Raw genomic sequence first — 21,209 nt, 5'->3', positions numbered from 1 at the left:
CCTAAAGCTTGGGGCACAGCAACCCTCACCGTATGGCCGCCAACTCCTGCAGTGCCCGCAGCCGCTCCTGCAGCCTCTCCCACACCACGCCTAGCTGCGCAGGGGCCTCAGGGCCGGTGAGGGTTTGGGCCCTCTGTTCAAGCTCCTCCAGGGAGCTCCAATAATGAGCCAGTTCCTGTTGCAGGGCCTGCCAGCACACAGGGACCTGTGCCAGGCTCAGGTCCACCCACCTGTCCATTCAACTGTTGATAACACACCCATACATCTTCTCCTTCCACTCATCCACCCACCCGCTCACTCACCCATCCTCTCACCCCACCCCATCCGCTCACTCATGCACCCATCATCCACCTACACAATAGGGATGGAGTTCTGACTATACCATGAGGTGAAGACACAGAGCCCCCGCAGAGGGCTCACTGTTTAGCAGGGAAGAGTGAATGCTGGGTAACGTGGGCCAAGGAAGACAGGCCAAGGGAGGCACTGTACTGGGCCCCAGCATCACAATATGAAAATGGACAGAGTTAAGCAAGCTGCCCAGGATGCCCGGGATGTCAAAGTTCCACGAGGCCAGGGCTATGATGTGCCCCTGAGGAATGGCTCACTGAAAGTCCTCAGGAACAGGACCCTGAAACACTGACCGCTAGGGCTATGTAGATGAAATGCCCAGACAGGAGGACACTTCCATGACCAGAGGAACCAGGACTCCTGTGGGGTCCAGGGCTCGTGTGCGGTTCTGAGAGTCAGATTCCAGGAAGGAGGAGGGGTGCTACAGGTCTCCCTCGCTTTAATCAGGGATGCTTGTGAGGGGAGGTAGGTTTCCGGAATGGCATTTGGTTAATTCAAAAGATGATATTCAAACTATAGGAGGAAGAAACCTGTAGAAGATGTGGGGATGGTGGGAACAGGTGATCCTGAGAGAGAGAGAAATGCCTGGGGAGGAGAAGCAGGAAGAGAAGGCAAAGACATCCTGGGGCCACAGGAGTGTGGCTGCTACAGAGATGGAGGAGGAGTGGACTCCTCAAAGGGGTGGCCTCTGAAGAAGGGAGCTCTGTGAGGAGCAAGGGGCCCTGGAGGATCTGGGTGGGAGTGGGGAAGAGGCTGGACATTCTCCAGGAAAAGAGCAGGGCTCTGTGCTTCTGAGAAGCAGGATGTGCCCTTTGTGCATGTGACAGATGCGTTCCTCACAGCCCGGGATCATTGTGGTCCAGACCACGCCAGGGATGCTCAGGACACAGTACCTGGTGCTTCCTGATGAGCCTAATGGTGACTGTCTCGTCCCCGCCGTAGTCCTGCCCGCTCACCAGCGGCCACTGTTCCTCCACCCAGTCCTCCAACTCTGACACATCCAGGAAATACTGCCAAGAATGGTGCCAACTCACCCGGACGATCTCAGATGGGCCCCTCCAGCACCCCTTGAGGGCATCATGCCCTGCTCTCCAGCAGGCAGCACAAAGAGGCTTCTGTGCCCTCGGGCACCAGGCAGCTCCGGGCCCAGACTTCTCCCCACTGACCCAGCTCCCTGAGAGTCCCAGGTCCCGCACACCTCGCTTACAGAGGCTGCCCAACTTTGGCTACTCCCCCAACCCCGTGCTCTCTGCATCCTACCTGCTGGAGAGCAACAACATGCTGCAGGCGCTGGGCCTGCACCTCACATGCCTGCTCCAGCTCTGCCCAGCGGCCTTCCAGCTTCTGGCACTGCTTCATGATATGCTGGGCCTGGGGATGCCCCGAGGCTGCGAGGCTTTGCCCAGAACCCAGCACCCATTGCAGGTGTCCCTGGTGGCCTTTTACCTCTGCCCAGAGTACCTGCCAAAGAAGAGCATGAGGGGCTGCCGCCTCTAGGGTTCCCTTAGCCACACTGTGCCCAGAACAGAGCTGTGGATGCAGCTCTGGGGCCCAATCATGGCAAAACTTACAGGCAGAGAAGGGCTGGAGGCAGGGACTTGGAAATCAGGGCTCCCTGAGGAGTGGCGGTGCAGAGCATCTAGGGTCTGGGAATGGAATGTCAGGGATCCTGGAAGAAAACTGGGACCATTACCTTGTGCTTGCGGAGAAGCCTGTTGGCACCATTCAAGTCTTTGGCAGAGCTGGCGCTGGGTGCTGGCATGTGCTCTGCCACCCATGTGAGCTCCGTGTCACTCAGGTGGTAAAACTGACACAGCTCAACCGAGGCCTGCAGCTGTATTCGCCAGGCGGCCAGATGTCCCTGCAGGGACTCGAACCTGGGTGGAGGGAGGAGATGGGAGAGGCTGGGAACAGGCGAGGTCCAAGGCTCAGTCCTTTCCTCTGAGCAGCCAGGGACCCACGAGGAATGAGGCAGGGGATGCGGAAGCCTCATCTGATGAAGGGGAGGCAGCTGGAGAGGGCCCCAGGTGCAACCTCTCGCCCAGGTGAGCTGGCTGGCTTCAGGCTGTGGGGTGCTTAGGATGTCCGGCTGGGGTCTCTGATCCTCCTATCCCAGGAATGGCTCTACTCATAAGAGAAGGAGGTTTGGACCACCTCAGGGTTTCCCTGCTGGGCTCACTGGGCGAAACCATCTCATGTTCACATGGTGGCAGTTACACACGATAGGATGGAGACAGAAGAAGCAGGCAAGTACCTCTGGAGGTACTTTTGGGTTTCCTCCACGATGGTCTGGGACTTAACCACCTGGTGGGCCTGGGAGACGAGGGCAGCCATCTTGCTGGCCAGCGCCTGGCTCTCGCCCTCCAGCTGGCGGTGCTGTTTCTGCAGCCTCCGGCTCGAGCCCAGGTCCTGCCCCAATTCTGCACTCTGCAGGGCCCCCTCTAGCTGCTCCATCTTCTCTTTGGCTTCCTGGGGAGGGAGGTGGGCTGCTGCATTAGGCTTTCCACGTCCAGGCTAGCAGGCAGCCCTTCTTGGGCTCTAAGGCTGCAGGGCTTGTAGCACACAGGATTCACCAAGGACTTCTGTCCCTGCCACTGTCCACCCTCCACCCTTGGTGCCCAAACCTCGTCCCAGAGTCTCATGAATACCCCCGACCCCTTACACTTCTTCCTCTCTGGGGGACTCAAGTTGTGCTGACCACACACGGGCACACAGGAGACAACCTGGATTGGCCAATGATGGTTAAAGCCAGGCTTAATGTGCCGGAGGCCAGAGGCCGCCACAGCTGCAGGACTTCCCAGGGCCGCTTGAGTCAGCAGACCACCCAGACTCCTCCTCTCCCCTTCCTGTCCTGTCTGTTCCCAGCCCACCCCAGCCTCAGGCTCCCTCCCTTGCCGTGCCCTGCCCTTCTCTTCGGCTGACCTGCAGCAGCCCCAGGAGCTGGTCCTGTCGCCGAGCCTGCCAGAGCTGCTTCCCAAGCTCCGCCACTTTGCGGTGCAACTCTTCCCACTTGCCACTCAGGCCCTGGAGCGCCGCCTGCACGTCCTCCTGGGCATGGGGCCAGCTGCTCAACAGCCCTCTCCCGACCTGCCGTGGACACAGAGGCCCCGGGTATCCTGTTGAGCTGCGGGTACCGGGAGTGGCAGTGGCGGGCTGGGCCTGGGCGGGGTCGGGGAGTGGGGGTGGCTGTAATATGCACTTCACAGGCAGCAAGGACTTGGGCTGTTTGTGTGGCCCCAGATCTGTGGGCAGAGGCGGGAGGGCTTTTCTCTGATGCCCACAAATAGTGTGGGGGGGAGCAGGCACCAGATTGCTGGTGGGAAGGGCTGTGTTCAGGTGGAGGCGGCAGGTTCTGGGGCTGCCTTGGAGAGTTGAGGGGAAGGGAAGATGGCAACTTTCTGGGCCAGTTTGGGTACCAAGACCAAGGGCGCCTGCTGAGTGAAGGGCAAAGCTAGGGGATCATAATTTCATCGTAAGTGAGGTTGATTCTTCCTTCAGGGAGTGTGTTCCATGAAAACATGCTGTGAAGCTGGAGATGTGAAGCCAAGTAGGCCCTGCACCCTGTGCCCAGTGTCCCACACCTGCTGCAGGCCCTCCATGTGCCCACGGGTGGCCCGCAGCTCGCGCTCAACTGCTTCGTGCCACTTGAGTTTCCACAGGATGTTGCCAGGCTCTTGGGAGCACTTGTCCGCCACCATCAACCCCTTCTCCTCCAACCATCGCATCAGCTCCGCCATGTCCTGCTTCCATTCCTGCCCCGGAATAGGGAGAGAGTGGGTGTCACAGAGCGGGGATGAAGACAGGTATGAGGTCCTCTGGGGGAGGGGTTTCAGGGCCCCCAGGGGAAGAGCAGGATGAGGAGCCCATCCAAGGGTGTAAGAGAGTCGAGGCCTGGGGACAGGGAAACCAAGATGGGGAGAAAAATATCTCAAGGAAAACAGCTCAAGAGGCCTGGAGAATCACAGTCCGGCCCCACGGCACCCTGTGCCCAGAGAGAAGGAGCGCTTGGCCAGGTCCCCACCACTCAAGCTGCATCAGATCACATACGGCCCTCTGCATCCAGACAGGCTTAGGCTCCAGAAGGCCTGTGGACTGGCTCAGCTTTGAGCCCCCATGTGGGCAGAATAAATATCTGACAAAGCTAAAGTCTACAGCTGGAGCCCATGGCCCATGCAAGAGCCTGGAGTATGGCTAGAATGGGGACACATGGGGGCAGGGAGCACTGGATGAAGGAGGGTGAGGGGTTATTCAAGAAGCCTAGGCTTTGTGCCCAGTCCTGCCTCTGAGCGGTGTGGTCTCAGCCTCAGTTTTCTTCATCTGGAAACATTAGAGCCATAATGCCTGTCTCAGAAGAGGTGATGGGAGGGTCAGTGACATTAATGTGTGGGGAAGTGCTCTGTCACCTGTAAATTGCTCCACATAGCACAGCTGTTAGTGTGGCAGAGGACTCAGCCTTTGCCCCTAGGGAGGCCTCGGGCACCAGGGCTGGCCCCTCACCTGGAGCTGGAGGGAAGCCAGCAGCTGCCTCCTCCTCTGCTCACTCCGCTCCTGGACCCTGATCCACTGCACCTGGACCCTCCGCAGCTGCTCTCTGACCCTGGAGGGCAGCGGAGTAGGGGAGGGTATGGGGAGGCTCCACTCCACCTGATGCCCACCCTAAAGGTGGGGCCCACTGAAGTTCAGGGTGCCCCACTGTGCCCCCACTCCCTGCACACTCTCCCAGCCTCAGAGCGACAGGCTGGGTGTGCTAAGAAACCTGGGGCATGCAGGTGCGACCCAGACAGGCCCAGGCTCACTTGTGAGCAGCAGGCTGTTGTCTCTGAGCCAGCTTCTTGCCCCGTCCCTGTAGATCCTCTGCCCGAAGGCCAAGGGCACCCAGGAGCTGTCCAAACTCCTGGTGCCGCTGCAACAGGCTCTGGGCCTCCCCCACGTCCTCCTGGGGATGCAGAGACTGAGGTCATGGCTCGGCGAATGGGGTCAGCACCATCTCACCCACTGAAAATCCAGAGGCCTCCCTCCCAGCCTGGCTTCTAAGCTCCTACTTCCTGGGGAAGTAGCACCCCAGCTGCACACTCCCAACTCCGTACCCCAAGGCTGTCCAGCTGTAGGAAGTTGGCCTCATGGTTGGCACAGGTGGCAATGAAACCATCTACTTCTCGACCAAACCTCTGCAACTCCAGCCCCTCGCGCAGCTGCTGCTGTCTCTGCTCCCAGGCGGCCTTCAACCCCCAGCTTTGCTGGCCCAGGAGCCTTAGAGCACTGGCCACCTCTCGGGAGTCTGCAGAGTCTGAGGCTGCCATGCATTGGCCCTGAGCCTCCAGCTGCTGCAGCCTGTCCAGGACAACAGGCAGAGATGGTCAAACTCTATCTGCTCCTCTGGCCAACCTTCCTCCCCGCTTGCCTCCACATTCTTTCATCTTCAAGTTCTGATGTGAGGGTAACTGGTTAGCCCAGGAGGTTCACATGCCCCGTAAGACAGCGGTGCCCTGGCTCTCTAGTGAGACATCAAATGTAACAAGCCCAGCACAGCACCGGGACTCACTAGTTCCCATGCTCCCTGCCGTGTCACACCTTTGCTTCAGTTGGCGATGCTCACGGTGATGTCCAGGCAAGTGGATACATTGGGACAGCACAAACCAGAAAAAAATCACTCAAACCACTTCCCTGCCCGACTGCAGGGCCCAATGGAGCCTGGAGCGATTAGGAAAGGTGCCCCTCTCTGCTGGGTGCAGCCCATAGACTCACAGCTTGGGAACAGGTAACACCTTTGTGTGAATTAGGAAAAGGCTCCCCTTCCCTGAGCTGATGCAGCCCTGAAGTGGGTAACAGAGTCTAGCGAGCAGGGGCCGGGCTGTATTTCAGTGCCTGCTTGGCTACCTGTCAGGCTCCTTCATGTGAGGCACAGCCTGCAGACTGTTTGCAGTGGCCCTGCCTGCCTGACAGGCCTGAACCATCATCCCTGCAGGAAATGAGGTGGCATCGCCATACCAAGGAGCTAGGTGTCCCAGGGGGGCCCTGAGCCATTTGACTCCAGGGGCCAGTGGGGTCCTCATTACTCATAATAGGTGTGGAGGCTAGGCCTCCCTGGCAAAGCAATCCACCAGGCCCACCTGGATGGGGTATGGTCAGGCCTGGACTGGACAGAACCTTCTAGGAAGCTCAGATTCTGCTCTGGGTCCCTCCCCAAAGTATGTAGGATGCCTGACAAGTCCTTGGTTAGACCCTACTCTTTGTAAACCTGCCTCAAGCACCATGCCAGACACCAGCCCGGGCCACTCCCTTGGGTGCAAGCTGCTTCATGCCTCTCCCTTTCTGGTGCCCCATCCCCACCAGCCGTGGCCAGCCTGAAGTGTGCCCTGTCTGCCCTCCTGTCCTGACCTCTCCTGCAGCAGGCGGATCTCCTCCAGCAGGTCTCGGTGCTCCCCCAGCAGCCGCTGGGCTGAGGCCACGTCCGCTGCATCCTCCTCGCTGAGCAGCCGAGCCCGGACGCTGTCCGCCCACAGCAGCAGTCGCCGGCTGTCCTGCAGGAAGGTCTGGCGGGTCTGCGCCTCGGCCTGGGCCCGGGCCCGTTGGGCCCCTTGCTGCTGCACTTGCTCCAGCAGCCCCTGCAGCGCCTCCACCTGTCCCTCTAGGGACTGGCTCTCTGCGGGGCCCAACTCCTTGACTCTGGGAGACAAGGCCCACCGCCCAGTCAGTGTGCCGCCCTGGACCCAGAGCCCAGGGCTGTGTTCCCCAGGGAAAGTGGTGGCAACTCTAAACCCCTCCTCGCCCTCGACCCAGGGGCAGCAAGCATGTGTGGCTCTCCCCTGCACCATGAGCATTTCCTCACGTGGTTCCCCAACCTGTGTCCCTGCCCTTTGGACAGCACATCTTGCCCATCCTCCCCACTCCAGTTTCTGCCCTCTTCCTCATTTCACAACCCTGCTCAGGCCTTCACTGTGCCAAACCCAGGCCGTACTTGATCGCTGCCCTTTGCAGATAGTGAATGCCTCTCTCCAGCGCTAGCATCTTCTGCCGGTCCACTTGCAGGATGTGGTGGCTGTCCTCTAAGCGCCCCAGCTCCAGGGTTTTTAGCTGGAGCATCATGTCTTGCAGCTGGACCCGTGTGGATCCACACTCCTGCAGAAAACTGCACATGTGCATGGAGCATGCCAGCTGTGTTTCCTTTTCTTTCTTCAGGGCCTCCAGCTGCTCCCACCTGGGCAGAGGGAACAGGGATGTCTCCATCACAGGGGCACCTCCCCATCCATCCTGGGGCCTTGGCCAAAGGCTCACATGACAGAGGCTGCCAGGCTGGCTGTCCCCACGCCCTCTGTCTCTGACACGTCCGGGAGTCAGGCGAGCAGACATTCAGGCCCAGGCACTGCATCCAGCCTTCCCCTCTTATCCTGCACTCCTTCCTCATTCTCACCTTTGGCTCAGTTCCTCCTGCTTTTGCTGGATTTGGGGGGAGTCTCCAGGACATCTCTGCTTCAGCTGCTCAGCGGAGTTGCTAACCTCAGCCCAGAGGCCTCTTCCCACAGCCAGGGTAGTGAGGAAGTTCTGGGGAAAGGAGGTTCCAGGCCTTGAGGGGGCTTTTTCTCTTTCCACACTCCCCTTAAGACTAGGAATGACCTCAGATATGCTCTGCTACAGAGATGTTTGAGCTGCATTCCTTTGAAAGGACAGTGATCTGCACCCTTAAAGGCCTAGGAGGATCCTTTAAAAATTCAAGGTCAGGGACAATGTGGATAGAACTTGACGGCATTATGTTAAGTGAAACAGGTCAGATGGAGAAAGACAAATACCATATGATCTTCCTTACATGTGAAATCTTAAAAAAAAAAAAACAACAAAAAACCCCCCAAACCAAACCAAAACAACAATAACAAAAAACAAGCTTATAGATTCAGAGAACAGACTGGTGGTTGCCAGAGGAGAGGAGTGGAGAGAGGGTGAAATGGGTGAAGAGAGTTTGAAAGGTACAAATTTACAGTCATAAAATAAATAAGTCATAGGGATGTAATGTACAGCATGGCAACTATAGTTAAGAATACTGTATTGCATATTTGAACATTGGTAAAAGAGTAAATCTTAAAAGTTCTCATCACTAGGGAAAAATTCCATAACTGTATATATGGTGATGGATATTAACTAGATTTATTGTTGCGATCATTTTCCAATATATACAAACACTTAAGTATTATGTTGGACATCTGAAATAATATAATATTGTGTGCGAAAGATACCTCAATTAAGAAAAATTCAAGGCCAGCTCCCTCCCTGCCAGGACCACATCTAACCCGGAGCCCTGAGGCAAGGAGTGAATAGCAGGGAGGCAGAGGCAAGGTGGGGAGGGGGGAGGACAGGAATATGGAGGGGCAGTGGGGCCAGGCAGCTAAGGCTCCCCATACTGTACCTCATACTTGAGCTGCATGACCTCCAAGTTGTCGGCCTGGGGCCGCAGCATTCGGAATTGGGCTGTCTGGGTTTCCAGCCAGGACTGCAGCTCCCCACATGAGCCATAGAAGCCAAACAGGGCCACCACTTCCTCCAACCGGGCCCTGTGGTGCTAAGAGGCCGGCCCAGAGGTCAGTGCCCATCACCGGGTGCTCAGAGGAGGTCACTATCACCCCCCATGCCAGCAGAGCCCAGAGCTGGGACAGAAATGGTCCCTGTCCCCCTGCTGGGTCTGTGCCCTCTGTCAGAGGTAAGGGCAAGGAGCTGGCGTAGGGCAGAGGGCCCCGGCAGTGTATACTCTTCAGATCTTGTCCTGCTCATGCCCTTTGGCTCTCAGGAACAAGCCATGCTTCTCCCACAGGGCCCGCTCACCGGCCCTGCTCCTCTCGGGCTCTCCTCTAGCCACTTACTTGCTACTCCCTGGCCTTACTGCTATGCCCCAAGCACCCTGGCCCTCACTCCTCCACTGGGCCTCTTTCCTGCCTTGCACAGGTCCTGCCTAGAACACTCCTCCCCGCTCTCTCCACCTGCCCTCCCCCTAGCTCCACCTGCTCCCAGCTTCTCACTGTTCAAGTCTCAGCCTAAATGTCCTTCTCTCAGAGACGCCTACCCCCACACCCCAGCCTGACCTGGGCTGCCCTCTCACGCTCCCATCACACCCCCATCCATCTAACGAGTTGTTTCACATCTTCTCAGCCATGATATAAACTCCCCGAGGGCAGGGCGCACGGCCAGTCACTGCTCCGTCCCTGGGCTCACAGCTCAGGGTCTCGTACAGAGGAGTGGCAACGTGAATATTTCTTGAACAAGGAGCATTACCTCTGCCAGAGCCCGTAGGCCCTCATAGTCCTGGCTCAAGTGGTCCTGTGTCTGGAGGATGGTGTTAGGGTCAAAGTCTGGGTCAGGCTCATCTGTGAGGACCATCTCCTGGTTGCCCCGGGGGCCAGAGTAGCAGGAAACCTCATGCCAGGCCACTGGGTTTCTTGGGCCTTCCCTTGGAGAGCTCAGGGCAGACACCACCTGTGCCGACAGGGTAGATAGAGGGCAGTGTGTCTGGAGGGAACTCCCGGCAAGCAGCAGAAGGCTTGGTGGGGGTGAGGAGGCAGTGGCGGTACCTGGGACTTCTGTTCCATGATGGGGCCGATGGGCACTGTGGCCTGGCAGCCCTTCCAGTCCTTCAGTTCCCAGGTGTCGGGCCCCATGTGGTACAGGGGCTGCAGGGCCTCTCCTGGGAGCTGGGTGAAGCGCGCCCCTGCGGGAGCACAGGTTCTAAGGGCCGTGCTGGTCCTGCTCCTTTGCTTGATTTGGGAGCTGGCCAGTGGGGACGGGCTGGGGGATTATTTATTACTTAGCCCTGTGGGGGCTAGAAGAGGATGAGGGGCGGGACTTCCTGTCCAGGGGCTTACAATCTTCTCAGGCTTGCAAGCCCACAGACTCGGAGCCAGAGGGATACTTCCCAGGACTGTGCAGAGATAAGCTGAATGTGCACTGTGTGAAATAAATACTATGGGGGTGTCTAGGGGCGGGCGGAGGGGATGACTGGAACAGTCTGGGGCTGCTGGGAAAGATTTCAAGGACAAGGTAGGCCTCAGTGAGCCCTGCTGGGGGAGTAGCATTTGCAGAGTGGGAGGCAAAGTGGTTCTGGTGGCAGGAGCTGGGGCAGAGATGGGTAGGGGAAGCAACAGGCTGGCTCTTCTGAGGGGGGAGGATGAGCATCTTGCCTCCATCCCTCTGTGCCTCTGGCAGCTTGAGGGGACTGAAGAAAAGGAATAGGCACAGAGAAAGACTGAAAATGGGGGAAAAAAGAGTTGTTCAGATCCATTCCTCCCTCTTTGGTGGGAGGCTGGTGGTAGCTCAGTGGTAGATCACATGCTTAGCATGCACAAGGTCCGGGGTTCAATCCCGAGTCCCTCCTCCAAAAATAAATAAATAAACCTAATTACCTCCCCCGATTCCCCCCAAAAGAGACTGGAAAGGGGGGAAAAAAAGGAAGACTCAGAATTTCAGACAGCTCCACATCTTTCTGCTGAGCCCCAAGTGGCCTTTCCTTAACTTCCTCCCTTCAGTCCTTAGAGATGCCACAGAGAACCACATGGAATAAATTTATGAAGCTCTGTTAAGGTTCCCACATGGGGTCTTGGCCTTGTACCTCTGCAGATGAAGCTCATCTGGTCCTGAGGGCACTCTGCCTGGTGCTGGCTTCCCGGCACTGCCAAAATGCGGGTTCCAACCTGGGGTCTCCCGGTCGCATGCCCATCAACTCTGCTCCAGCCTTCTGGGGGCTCCCTCTGTATGGAGGAGGGAAAGCTCTGCTTAGCTGCCAAAGTGGCGCCTACTCCCAGCAGAGAGGGCATCTCTGCACCAACCCACCAGCATTATTAGGCAAAGCAAGGGTCTGAAAATACCAGGGACAAGGAGTAACCCCTCTATCAATGCCAAGGGGGCTGGGCAGGTGAGGACACAAAAGAAGGATAAGGTTCCTTGCATTCATTCATTTAAAAAATTAACTCAAGCAGGCCACACAGAACAGGAAGAAGGCAATACCAAAAGCAATATGCGTTAGTATAATGCAAGGGCTAGGAGCTAAACATCATAGCTACACAGTGAGGGATAAGGTGGAAACAGCCCTGGACCAGGAGTTGGGAGGCCTCTCCAGCAGGTCTTAGGGCAGGAATTTGGTCTCTGTGGAACTTGGTTACCTCATCTGTAAAGTGAGGGGGCTGGACCAGACTACTTCTAACACACTGTGAATCTATTTTCAAAAATTGTTAATTGTGTGCTCCAGGGAATAAATAAACGCAAAGGAAAAGGGTTAGCTCAACTTCAGCTAACTTAGAATCATAGACCTTTCGGACCTGGTAGTCTGGTCCTGGTAGTCAGGACCAGGACCAGGACCAGAACCCCAGTCAGCTGCCGACTAGCCACCAGGCCCCGTCCTAAGATATGAGGACTTGAGCTGCAGCTCTGCGGGTGCATGGGACATGGCTGGGCAGAGGGAGGGTGTGCGGGACATGGTGCTTCCTTAGGATGAGTAAAGGGGCCAAATGAGAGCACAGGGTCTGAGGGCCATGATTTACACATCTTGAGCTACATATATGCTTCTTGAAAGATAAGCATAAACCCTCATAGGGCTGGATCAACCTGCCCACCAGGTAGGTATGTTTTTTTAAAGACTGTAGGCTTAATGAACTGCAGAGGTGGGGTTCAGAAAGCAGTCTGCTGTAGTGATTAAGCCACCCAAAGCCTACAAGGGCCAAGTCAGGAGAGAGAGCTCAACAGGGCTGCAGGTGAAGGGTCAGTCTTAGGCCTGGTGGAGACAGTAAAGGGACACTCCTGGAGGAACCTGAACAGTGCCTGGAAACTGGTGGACGAAGTGAGCAACACCAAACTACACTTGGATGGCCTCCAATCATGGGCAGACAGGACTCCACTAACTCAAGGCGGGGTTGGGGGAGGTGGGTGGCAGGGGAGATGCTGCTGAGGAGGGATGTGCACCCTGGAGCCCAGAGAAAGCCCGCAATTTCCGGTTCAGGGGCCACAAAAGCCCTCCCATTTCCACCCTCTGTGTGACCGAGGGACGAAGGGCACAGCACGTGCATTTGGTATCCGAAGCCTGTGGGTCTGGGTCCCTGCCCAGTTGGTCCCCACGCACCAGGAGTGACGCCCGGGCCGCTGCCTCCCGCGCCTGCTCGTCCAGTCGCCGCAGCTCGGCCCCGAAGGCCCACAAGGAGCGCTCCAGCCGCAGATGGCGCTGCAGCAAGGCCTCGGCGGCCGCCTGGTCCTGCCCAAAAGACGAGCTCTCCAGCGTCAACCGCCGCTCCCGGAGCCATGTGGCCACCTCTGACACGTCAGCGAAGTACTGCGGGGAGGAGGGCAGGCTGGGCACTGGCCCACCTCGCACGCCACGCCCGGCCGCCCGCTGCCCACCCGCTCCGCTACCTGCTGGACAAGCAGCGCTGCCTGCAGCCGCGCGCCCCGCCCCGCCGCCAGGGCCTGGAGCCGCTGCCACGTGCCGTGCACCGCCTCGGCCCTCTCTCGGGGATCCGGCCGCGTTGGGGGCCCGTGCGCACTCAGGTCGCGTCCCCTCTGCATGAGATCAGCGCACAAGGCCTGGCGGCGGCAGAGCTCAGCTTCCAGGACCTGGAGGAGCGCAGAATAAGGAGCTAGTTGAGAAGGGTGGCAGGGCAGGGAGGGGGGAACTGACAGGGCGCAGGGTAGCAGGTACCTTGTGTTTCTGCAGAGCCGCTGAGATCTGGCTGAGATCCTTGCCCAGGGCTGCATCCTCCATCAGCTGTCTGCACTCCCTCAACCAGGCTTCCTCCTCCTCACAGTCGTGCAGGAGCTCTGCCCTCTGCAGGGTCTGCTCCAGCAAGGCCCTCCTGAGGGACAGTAAGGGCCTTCGAGGGGCTGGGGGAGTCATGGGGCTTGGGGAGGGGGTTCCCCACCAGGCTTAGATACTCCTCCTTAGACAGGAGTTTTCTTTTCCTTGGATGACTCAACAGAGGAGACAGAGGCCTTGAGGGGTGAGGGTCAGCATAGAGGAAGTCGCAGGTAGCAGTATTTTATCCTGGGCAAGAGGTAATTTGGGTTACAGAAAGTTCTGGAGAAGTTAGGGGAGTTCAGGGGAGCTCTTACCGGGACCTGGCAAGAGACACCAGGCTCTGGTGGAGCTGGGCCAGTGCCCTGGCCTTGGCCTGCAGCACCTCCACACTAGTGCCCGGGGAAGAGTCCAGCTCTGTTGTCTGGTGGGCAAGATGGCTCACGTGGGCTCCATGGGCTGAGAGCTGGGCCTCCAGCAGGTCATGCCTCTGCAGAAGCTCCACTACCTCTGCCAGCTGCTGCCCACTGGCCGTGGAGCTGGCCAGCACCTGGCCAGGGATGGACGAGGGGTTATTAAAGTCCCAGAGTGCTGAGTCCCCGTGAGTGCTAGGGCTGGCACATCCTGCTGTGTTTCCCAGGTGTTGGCTGGTCCGGAGCCCACCTGCAGCTCATTGAGCTGGTTGGAGGCAGTTTCTACCTCCTGCAGCAGGCTCAGCACAGCCTGCATGCCTGCCATCTGCTTCCTCTGTCCTTGGAGACGCTGAAGCAGCCTCTCCCAGCGCTGAGTGATCTCCAGTTGCCTGGGGGACACGAGAATTAGGGTGATGTCCACAGGACTGGGGCATGGAAGATACCTCGGGGTGCATAGTTGGTGGTGGTGGGTCTTGGCTATGCTGGAGGGGCCTGAGTTCCGTGGCTGGGGCTGTGAGCATCCTAGCCTGGGGCAGTTGGGGTAGTGTCCCCAGGATTTAGACAAAGGCAGAGAATCTGGAAGGAGGGCCTGGGAGGTCCCGACATCCAGAGTGATCATTGTAAGACAAAAGTTAGATTGTGTCACTCCTCTGCTCCAGCCCTGCTGTGATTTCGTATCCTTGCTGTGCCCTGCAGGGCCCAGCACTATCTCTGCTCGCACCCCTCACCCCCACATCTCCCTGACATCAACTCCAACTTGTTCACGTGGCCAACACTGGCGTCTGTGCTGTTTTTCAAACATGCCAGGTATGTGCCCACCTTGGGACACTGAGCTAGCCGTTCCCTCTTCCTAGTAGAGTCCGTCCCCCTGTCTGTATGGCTTCTTCTCACTTCTTTCTGGTCTTTGCTCAAAAGTGAACCTTCTCTGACCACCCAATCTAACCTCCTCCCCCCACCTTGGCACCCCATATCCCCTCTTCTGCTTTATTATTTTTTAAAACCACTATCTCACATGTTATGTATTTTTCTGTTCTCCTTAGTAGTATGTAAGCTCTTTTAGGGGAGGGATTTTTGTTTGTCCTCTTCACTGCTAAATTTCCATCACCTAGAACAGTACTTGGGACATAGTAGGCACTCCATAAATGCTTGTTTAGTAAATGAATTAATAAGAGGCTCTCTAGAAAGGACAGTGCTTTACCAAAAGGGATCCATTATGGATGGTAGAATTTCAGGCATCAGTGGGAGCTAGATTTTTTTTTTTAAAGGGAGCCTTGAACCCATAAGTCACTCCCTCCTCTGTGGCCAGGAATGGGCAAATGTAAAGACAGGGGTATGGTAGTAAGGCCCTAGTCTGTTTTGAAGACGGTTCATGTGTTCGGGGCTCACCTGCAGGCCACATCTGCCCAGCCGTGGTAGTGCTCCTGCTGGAGGATGTGCGCAACTTCGGCCAGGGCCTGGAAGCGCCCCTCCTGGGGCAGGATGCTGGCCTCCAGCATGCCCAGCCTCTGGGCGGCCACTTCCATTGTGGCCGGGCTGGCTGGCAGGGCTGTGGCCTGGTCCAGCACCTGCTCTGTGTCTGCCAGAAAGCTCTCCCGGAGGGCCGCCTTACGCTGGAAGCGCCGGGCTAGGGTTTCCAACCGCTCTAGTTGCAGGAGCCTCTGCTGCAGGGCCTGGCTCCTTGAGGCCTCTGCCCGCTCCAGGCCTGCCCAGCGCTGGGACAGCTCCGCAGGGCCCAGGCCCTCGTGAGGCAGGAAGGGCCTGCGGTTCTGGGCTCGGAGTGCCGTCTGCAGCCGGAAGAGCAGGGCCTCTGTGGCCCCTCGCTGCTGCAGCCGCGGTGGCTTCTCCTGGGTGCGGAAGGCGGCAAAGGCCACCAGTAGCTGGCGCATGGCCAGCAGGGTGTCTGGGAAATCCCGCGCCTCCAGCTGCACCTGCTTCTCCGCAATCCAGCAAAGCAGGTCGGCCACCAGCTGCTCGTACTGGGTCTGCAGAGCTTCTGTCTCCTGGAGCTGAAGCAGGATCTGGAGGGGATGAGAAGGGGTCAGGGCGGCACCTCAGGACAGGCCCTGGAATCCAGGCCCTGGAAGCCCTCCCCTTTGGGGTGCTGAGTGCCAGCCGCTTGCCCAGGTGGGCAGCAGCTTCCCTCAGCTGAGGATGCACTAAAGGGAGGGTCCTCCCCGCCCCCAGAGAAGCAGATCTGCCTCCATTCCACACTCAGAACTTGGAGTGTGGGGCTTCCGTCCTGTCTGCCTCCGTATTATCTTACCTCATTTGGCCTCAACTCTAGGGGTGCTATCCTTCTGAGCCTTTTCCCCCCTCCCTGAGGCCCCACACCCCTAAAGCAGCTCAGAGCCCTTTGCCTGGATCCCCTCTCCCAGGCCCAGCTGAGACACCCACCCTGAGAACAGCCCTCCCAGGCCTCAGCCTCTGCCATCGTGCCCAGAGGGTAAGAAAGCCCCCCAAAAACATGGACTCAGCCAGCGGAGCCGCTCTGTGCTTGTCCTTGCAGATGCCAGCTCTCTAAGCCTTTTAATCCCATTAGGAGCTCAACAGCCTAGGAGCAGAGGGGGCGGGGTCGGGGGCAGGAAGAGGTGCCGCTCCCCCCGCAGTCCTGTGTGCCAGGCACTGTGCTCATGCTCCCGTGAACACTCAGAGCAGCCTTCTGTTACCCAAGATTAATTATCTATTACCCAGGCGGTGGCGTCTCCTTTTCACAGATGGGATGCAGTAAAGTTAGGTGACATGGCGAAGGCTACTAGGCAGCTAGGAAGGGGCAGAGGCAGCCCTCAAACCCAGGTGTGTCTGACTCCGTAGCCCACTTTCGCCCCACCTCTCCTCAGTGCCACCTTCCCTTTGTCACCAACCTTCGAGAGTCTCCTCTGGACAGTCTGCTCCTGATGCAGGCGGGAGAAGTGGTGGTAGTAGAGGGAGACGTAAGTCATGATGGAGCGCTCATCAGGCTGCAGGGCCGCCACGTCCTCGGGGTCCAGCAGCTGAGCGATACCCAGGTCCTGCTCAGCCACGCAGAAAGCACAGTGGAGGTTGTGCAGTGGGCGGTCGGGTTGCAGGGAGCTGTAGTCAAGCAGGTCAGGCCTGGGCGGAGAGCAGGCAGGGCTCTTCACTGGAGTAATTGATTGCTTGGGTTTAAGTGGACTTGTTAAAAAGGCAAACCAGCTCTTACTGATCACAACTGATCATTACCATCACAACTGATGTGCATCAGTTTCCCCTGATGATTATTTGAGACCACAGCTGAAGGAATAGGGCTTGGATAGAGCTCAGGAGCCAGGCTCCTGGGTAGGGGGAGAAACTCCAAAAGGTCAAGTACTTGATAGGGAGAGGAATGAAAACGGAATCAGGGTCACAGAGGGTGGAGGAAGGCAGATTAAAGGCAAACCTGGCCAATTCCATGGAGTGGGGAGAGGTAGCAAAGACCAGGGCCTCAGCTGTCAGCCATCTCTACCTCTGTGCCTAGCGCAGGGGCCAGAGGGACGTGGAAGGATGGGCAGGTTGAGGACTCGAGTCCTGGAGCAGTTGGCTCAGTGGAGGGAGGCCTCTGGGAAGGAGGCTGAGGAGGGTGCTGGGTCCCCTCCCTCATGCACCTGTGGGCATGGATGAGGGCACTGAAGCCAAGCCCATCACTCCAGCTTCGGGAGAAGTCGGTGATGTTGACGTAGGCATAGCCGGCCGTCTTCCGCTGGCACCAGACCAGCAGGGCTTCCTTGGCGGACAGGAGGGCTGCGCTGGCCCCAAACTCCTCCTGGAAGGACAGGGCAGCAGGTCGTCATGCAGGTACGGGAAGGGGACAGCAGAGCCTGCAGGAGAGGCAGGCTGGGCATGGTTGGGATCCTGCTCCCCCCACCTGGAGGCGGTACGGACTGCCCTCTCTTCGTAGCATCTAATTGTACTTGCTTTCACTTATGGTGGGCAGGGATAAGAGGTGTGAGAGAAAGACTCCTTTCAAAGAAGCAAGGTGCTTGAAAGCTGTCGCCTCTGAGCAGCTGGCTTTGAGTCACAACTGGTGACAACAGCAGCAGTAGCTCTTGTTTCTCTGGCCCTTCTGATGCCCTGGGCACCGTGCTCACTGACCCTTGGCTGCATGGAATTAAGGCTGGGCTCGTCATGGCGGGCTTCCTGCCAGCCAGGCACCAGGCCCACACAAGTGGCTTTTCGCCCTCACAGCCCTCTGAGGGAGGCACTGTTAGTATTTACTTGCTATGGACGGCGCCGTGAGGTGCAGTGAGACTGGGACACTGCCCTGGGTTCCCCAGCTCATAGGGGAGGGTTTCTCTTGATCCAGAAATGTCTGACAGAGAGCCCGCCTGTCTGTCCCCTCAACGTCTCAGGCTGGGCTGCTTCTTAGGACTGGAAAATGACCATCTATATTTGGTTTCAATCCCCGCATATTCCTCTGGTTGATAATTTCCTTTATTCTGCGTCTGCCCACCTGCCCCCTCCCCATCCCTCTTTCACTCAGGGCTTCTTCCCCTCCCCCTTCCCGGCTTCTACTTCTTTCCCTGCCTCCCTGCCTTCCATTCCTCATCCCTGTAGTCCTCAGTGGTTCTCTCCTTCTGTCCACTCCTTTCTCGCCAATCACACGGCCCAGAGTTCTCATCTCCTTTCTCCCCTCTGCTAATTCCTGTTTATAAACTCAGAGTGTCAAAGCACAGCGGGCTGCATTTCCTTCCCTGCCCTTGGGGCCCCCGGAGCTTGGGGAGGAAGGACAGGTGGGTGGCAGCGCAGGGGAGGGGGAGGGTGAAAGGGCCCCGGGCCTGGAGCCTGGCTCTGCCACAGCCAGGCCGGCCCAGACACCCTGAGCACTGCACTAGGCTGGTGGACAAGAACCAGGAGAGATTCTGGGGACAAGCATGTGAAGGAGCAGGGTCAGCCTGGCCCCAGACACACCTGAGTTTGGCAGGGAGCAGGGCCTGAGCAGGCTGCGGGCAAGCAGAGCCAGCTGGGTGGTTGGTGGCTAATCAGGGGATGATGTGGACCTGCTACTCCCAAGGGAGAGGGCAGCAGCGGCACCTGGAACTGTCTGAGCGTACTGGGTAGGGGAGCAGAGCTTCCTGGAAGGGCTTGAGGTCAGTGAGAAATTCACCCACCCGTTCATTTGCCACATAGGTGCTAGGCTCTGGGCATGCAGACAGGCAGGGCCCTTGCTTGCCTGGGGCTCACAGTCCCATCATGAGGGTCAAGGGTCCTCCTGGATTTGAGCCAAATCTGTGGCTTCTTTTCATTAGGATTCTCCAGGTTGGCTTTCTTAACCTACTGGAATCGAGTTTTTGGTGGGGTTTTGGAAACCGTGAAACAATAAAAATTAATAAATGTAAAGACTTCATGCGTTTACTCTTTCTGACCCAGTTGTGGGAAAATAAGAGGTAGAATAGAGGAAGATGGGGGACCATCTCTTTGGTCTTTAGAATACTAGGGATTTGGAAATGTCCAGGGCTGGGCGTCCCTCTATGTTTAATTTCCTCCAATGGTACATTAAGGGGTAATGAAAGTTACAGGGCTTCAATGCCAAGTAGGGAACAAATTTGAGGGTGAAAGGAAGGTGCTAGGCTGGTATCTTGATTCCCTCACTAGTGAATGACTTGTCTCAGATCAGGTTTGAAGCCCCTGAATCTAGTTCTCACTTCAGTATATTACGGTCTCTCTGATATTCTGAATTCTTTGCCTGTGGTTGAAGAGTGAATGGTCCTTGTGTGGATGGCAAGGGTCTGCTGTGGGATCCTAACAGTTGGTGGAACTGCTCTGCCCTCAGGGCTCTGAGGTGAGGCCAGGGCTGGGCTGGGCTGGGTAACTGGGCACTAGGGTCTGAGACATACCCTGTCCAGGGAGATGTGGGAAATCTGGAAACGCAGGATGATGACCCAGATGAGTCCCAGGATGAGTGTCTGGTCTCCATCCACGATGTTCTCTGGCCCAATGAGAGGTATTGGCACCTGTGGGCACAGTTGGCTGGGCTCAGCTGTGAGGGGCACGCACCAGAGAAGACTCAGAGAAACCAGAGGTCCAGGGTGCCGGCTTCTGGATGGGAGGCTCCTAGAATCTGTCTGGCTCCAGGAGGTCCCCAAGGGAGAAGCAGGCAGGCACAAGGTCAGCAAGCGAAGGCTTTCTAAGTGGTTGGGGCTTCGGCCCCAAGCCCCTCTGAGTGAAGCCCCAACCTGGTGAACTGGACTGGACCACTAGAGTGGGAGGCCTCCCCGTGTGTGTGTAAAGCCAGGCCAAGATCAATGAGGAGTTACAACAGTCCATGTATGAGCTCAAGAGACAGCACCAACAGTCTGCCTCCACCTCCCAGGGCATCTGGGGGAGGGCTTGGATCTCAGGCTCACACTTGAACCTCAGCCTTCTTCATCCATGTTCCACTTCCTATGAAATACTCAGATTCCCAAGCTCTACCCAATCAGACTCTCTTGGGCCAGGGCCCAGGAATTTGCATTTGCACCCAGGTCAAACACCTTGGTGGTTCTTATGTGCACTAAGGTTGAGAACCTGCTGCTCCAGACCTTGCCACTTGGACAGGGAGGGTTGAATCAGGGGAGAAAGGAACAGAATAAACATCAAAGCCACACTTGGCCTGGGCCCCCTCACCCTCTGGCTCCATCCTCCTCTTCTGGACCCCACGGCGCCAAGGCTCATGAGATTCTTGCGGTTCCTCAAGATTAAGCTCAGGCCTTGGGGCCTTTGTACTGGCTGCCCCTGCTGTCTGAAAATATTAGCTCCCAGATAGCCCCATGGCTACTACCTTCTCTTCTTTAAGTCTCGACTGAAATACTACTCTCTCAGTGAGGCCTACCCTGGCCCCTTTTAAAAAATCAAAACCTGAGGACTATTCATCTTCCCTAAATTAACAAGCTTGATCCCCTTGCCCTGCTTGGTGGGGATCTTGGTTTTGTTCCCTGATGTCTCCCAAGTATCTACACCGTGTCTGGCATATAGCAGGTAACGGACACACACGCACTGAGGAGAGACCCTCCGTAAGGCCTGGTGGGGAGCTGGCTTCAGCCAACCACCAGCCTGGTGGGAGGGCCTGCATTCTGGATGCTCCCCCTGGGGACACATTGTTGTATCTTCTTGTCTCTAAAGGATCTGCCCCACGCTCTGCCCTGTTCCCCTAACAACCCTGAGCCTTTCTGCCTTCTCCTCAGCTTGGAGTTGGAGTCTGCTCACATCAGCTCATGAGGGCTGATCTTCCTGACTTAAGTGTTTAGTAAGTCAGGTACCAAGGCTTGGTCGGGTACCAAGGCTGCAGAAATCAGCAAATGCTGCAAACCAGGGCTTTTATTCACCCCCTTCCCCTAACCCCTCTGGGCCAGATAACTGGTTGTTAAACATTTACCAGCACACTGCTGATCTGGGTTCAAATAAACCGTATTCCCTGAAACTGCAGGCCCCTTGCACTCAGGTCTGGGCTTTGTGCTTGTGGTCCCCAAATCGGGCATCAGCCCCGGAGCACAAGGCAAGGGCTCCAGAAATGAGTGCATCCCGCATTCTGCTGCTTATTAACTATGTACTGGGAGCCACAGTTTGACCACAGCTGCCTTATGTGTAGAGCAGAGATAAGGCGGACGCTGTCACAGGCTGTCACTGTCACAGGCTGTGTGTCAGTGACATGCTGTCTCTCTGAGCTTGAGGGGGTGCTGCAGAGCCTCTGACAAAGGCCACAGGGCTTCACCCTTCCCAGG

The 21,209-nt window shown here is 57.3% G+C and overlaps 1 protein-coding gene across 1 annotated transcript in view; it reads right to left on the bottom strand.

Moving 5' to 3' along the window:
* SPTBN5 (spectrin beta, non-erythrocytic 5) overlaps positions 1–21,209 on the bottom strand; it is a 46,249-nt gene that overhangs the window by 23,473 nt on the left and 1,567 nt on the right. The window contains 24 exon segments of the mRNA XM_064486363.1: positions 30–187; positions 1,242–1,358; positions 1,609–1,809; positions 2,042–2,225; positions 2,603–2,817; positions 3,271–3,435; positions 3,930–4,100; positions 4,846–4,945; positions 5,145–5,284; positions 5,436–5,679; positions 6,727–7,014; positions 7,307–7,546; positions 7,760–7,890; positions 8,747–8,899; positions 9,607–9,807; positions 12,440–12,646; positions 12,727–12,927; positions 13,013–13,166; positions 13,423–13,655; positions 13,769–13,907; positions 14,905–15,536; positions 16,380–16,608; positions 17,118–17,275; positions 19,347–19,463. Of these exon segments, the coding sequence (XP_064342433.1) occupies positions 30–187; positions 1,242–1,358; positions 1,609–1,809; positions 2,042–2,225; positions 2,603–2,817; positions 3,271–3,435; positions 3,930–4,100; positions 4,846–4,945; positions 5,145–5,284; positions 5,436–5,679; positions 6,727–7,014; positions 7,307–7,546; positions 7,760–7,890; positions 8,747–8,899; positions 9,607–9,807; positions 12,440–12,646; positions 12,727–12,927; positions 13,013–13,166; positions 13,423–13,655; positions 13,769–13,907; positions 14,905–15,536; positions 16,380–16,608; positions 17,118–17,275; positions 19,347–19,463 (4,778 nt within the window).

The sequence above is a fragment of the Camelus dromedarius genome, chromosome 5 (assembly GCF_036321535.1).
Source record: "Camelus dromedarius isolate mCamDro1 chromosome 5, mCamDro1.pat, whole genome shotgun sequence".
Lineage (NCBI taxonomy): Eukaryota > Metazoa > Chordata > Mammalia > Artiodactyla > Camelidae > Camelus > Camelus dromedarius.
The sequence above is the reverse complement of the archived record's forward strand: the minus strand, read 5'-3'. Positions and strand labels throughout refer to the sequence as shown.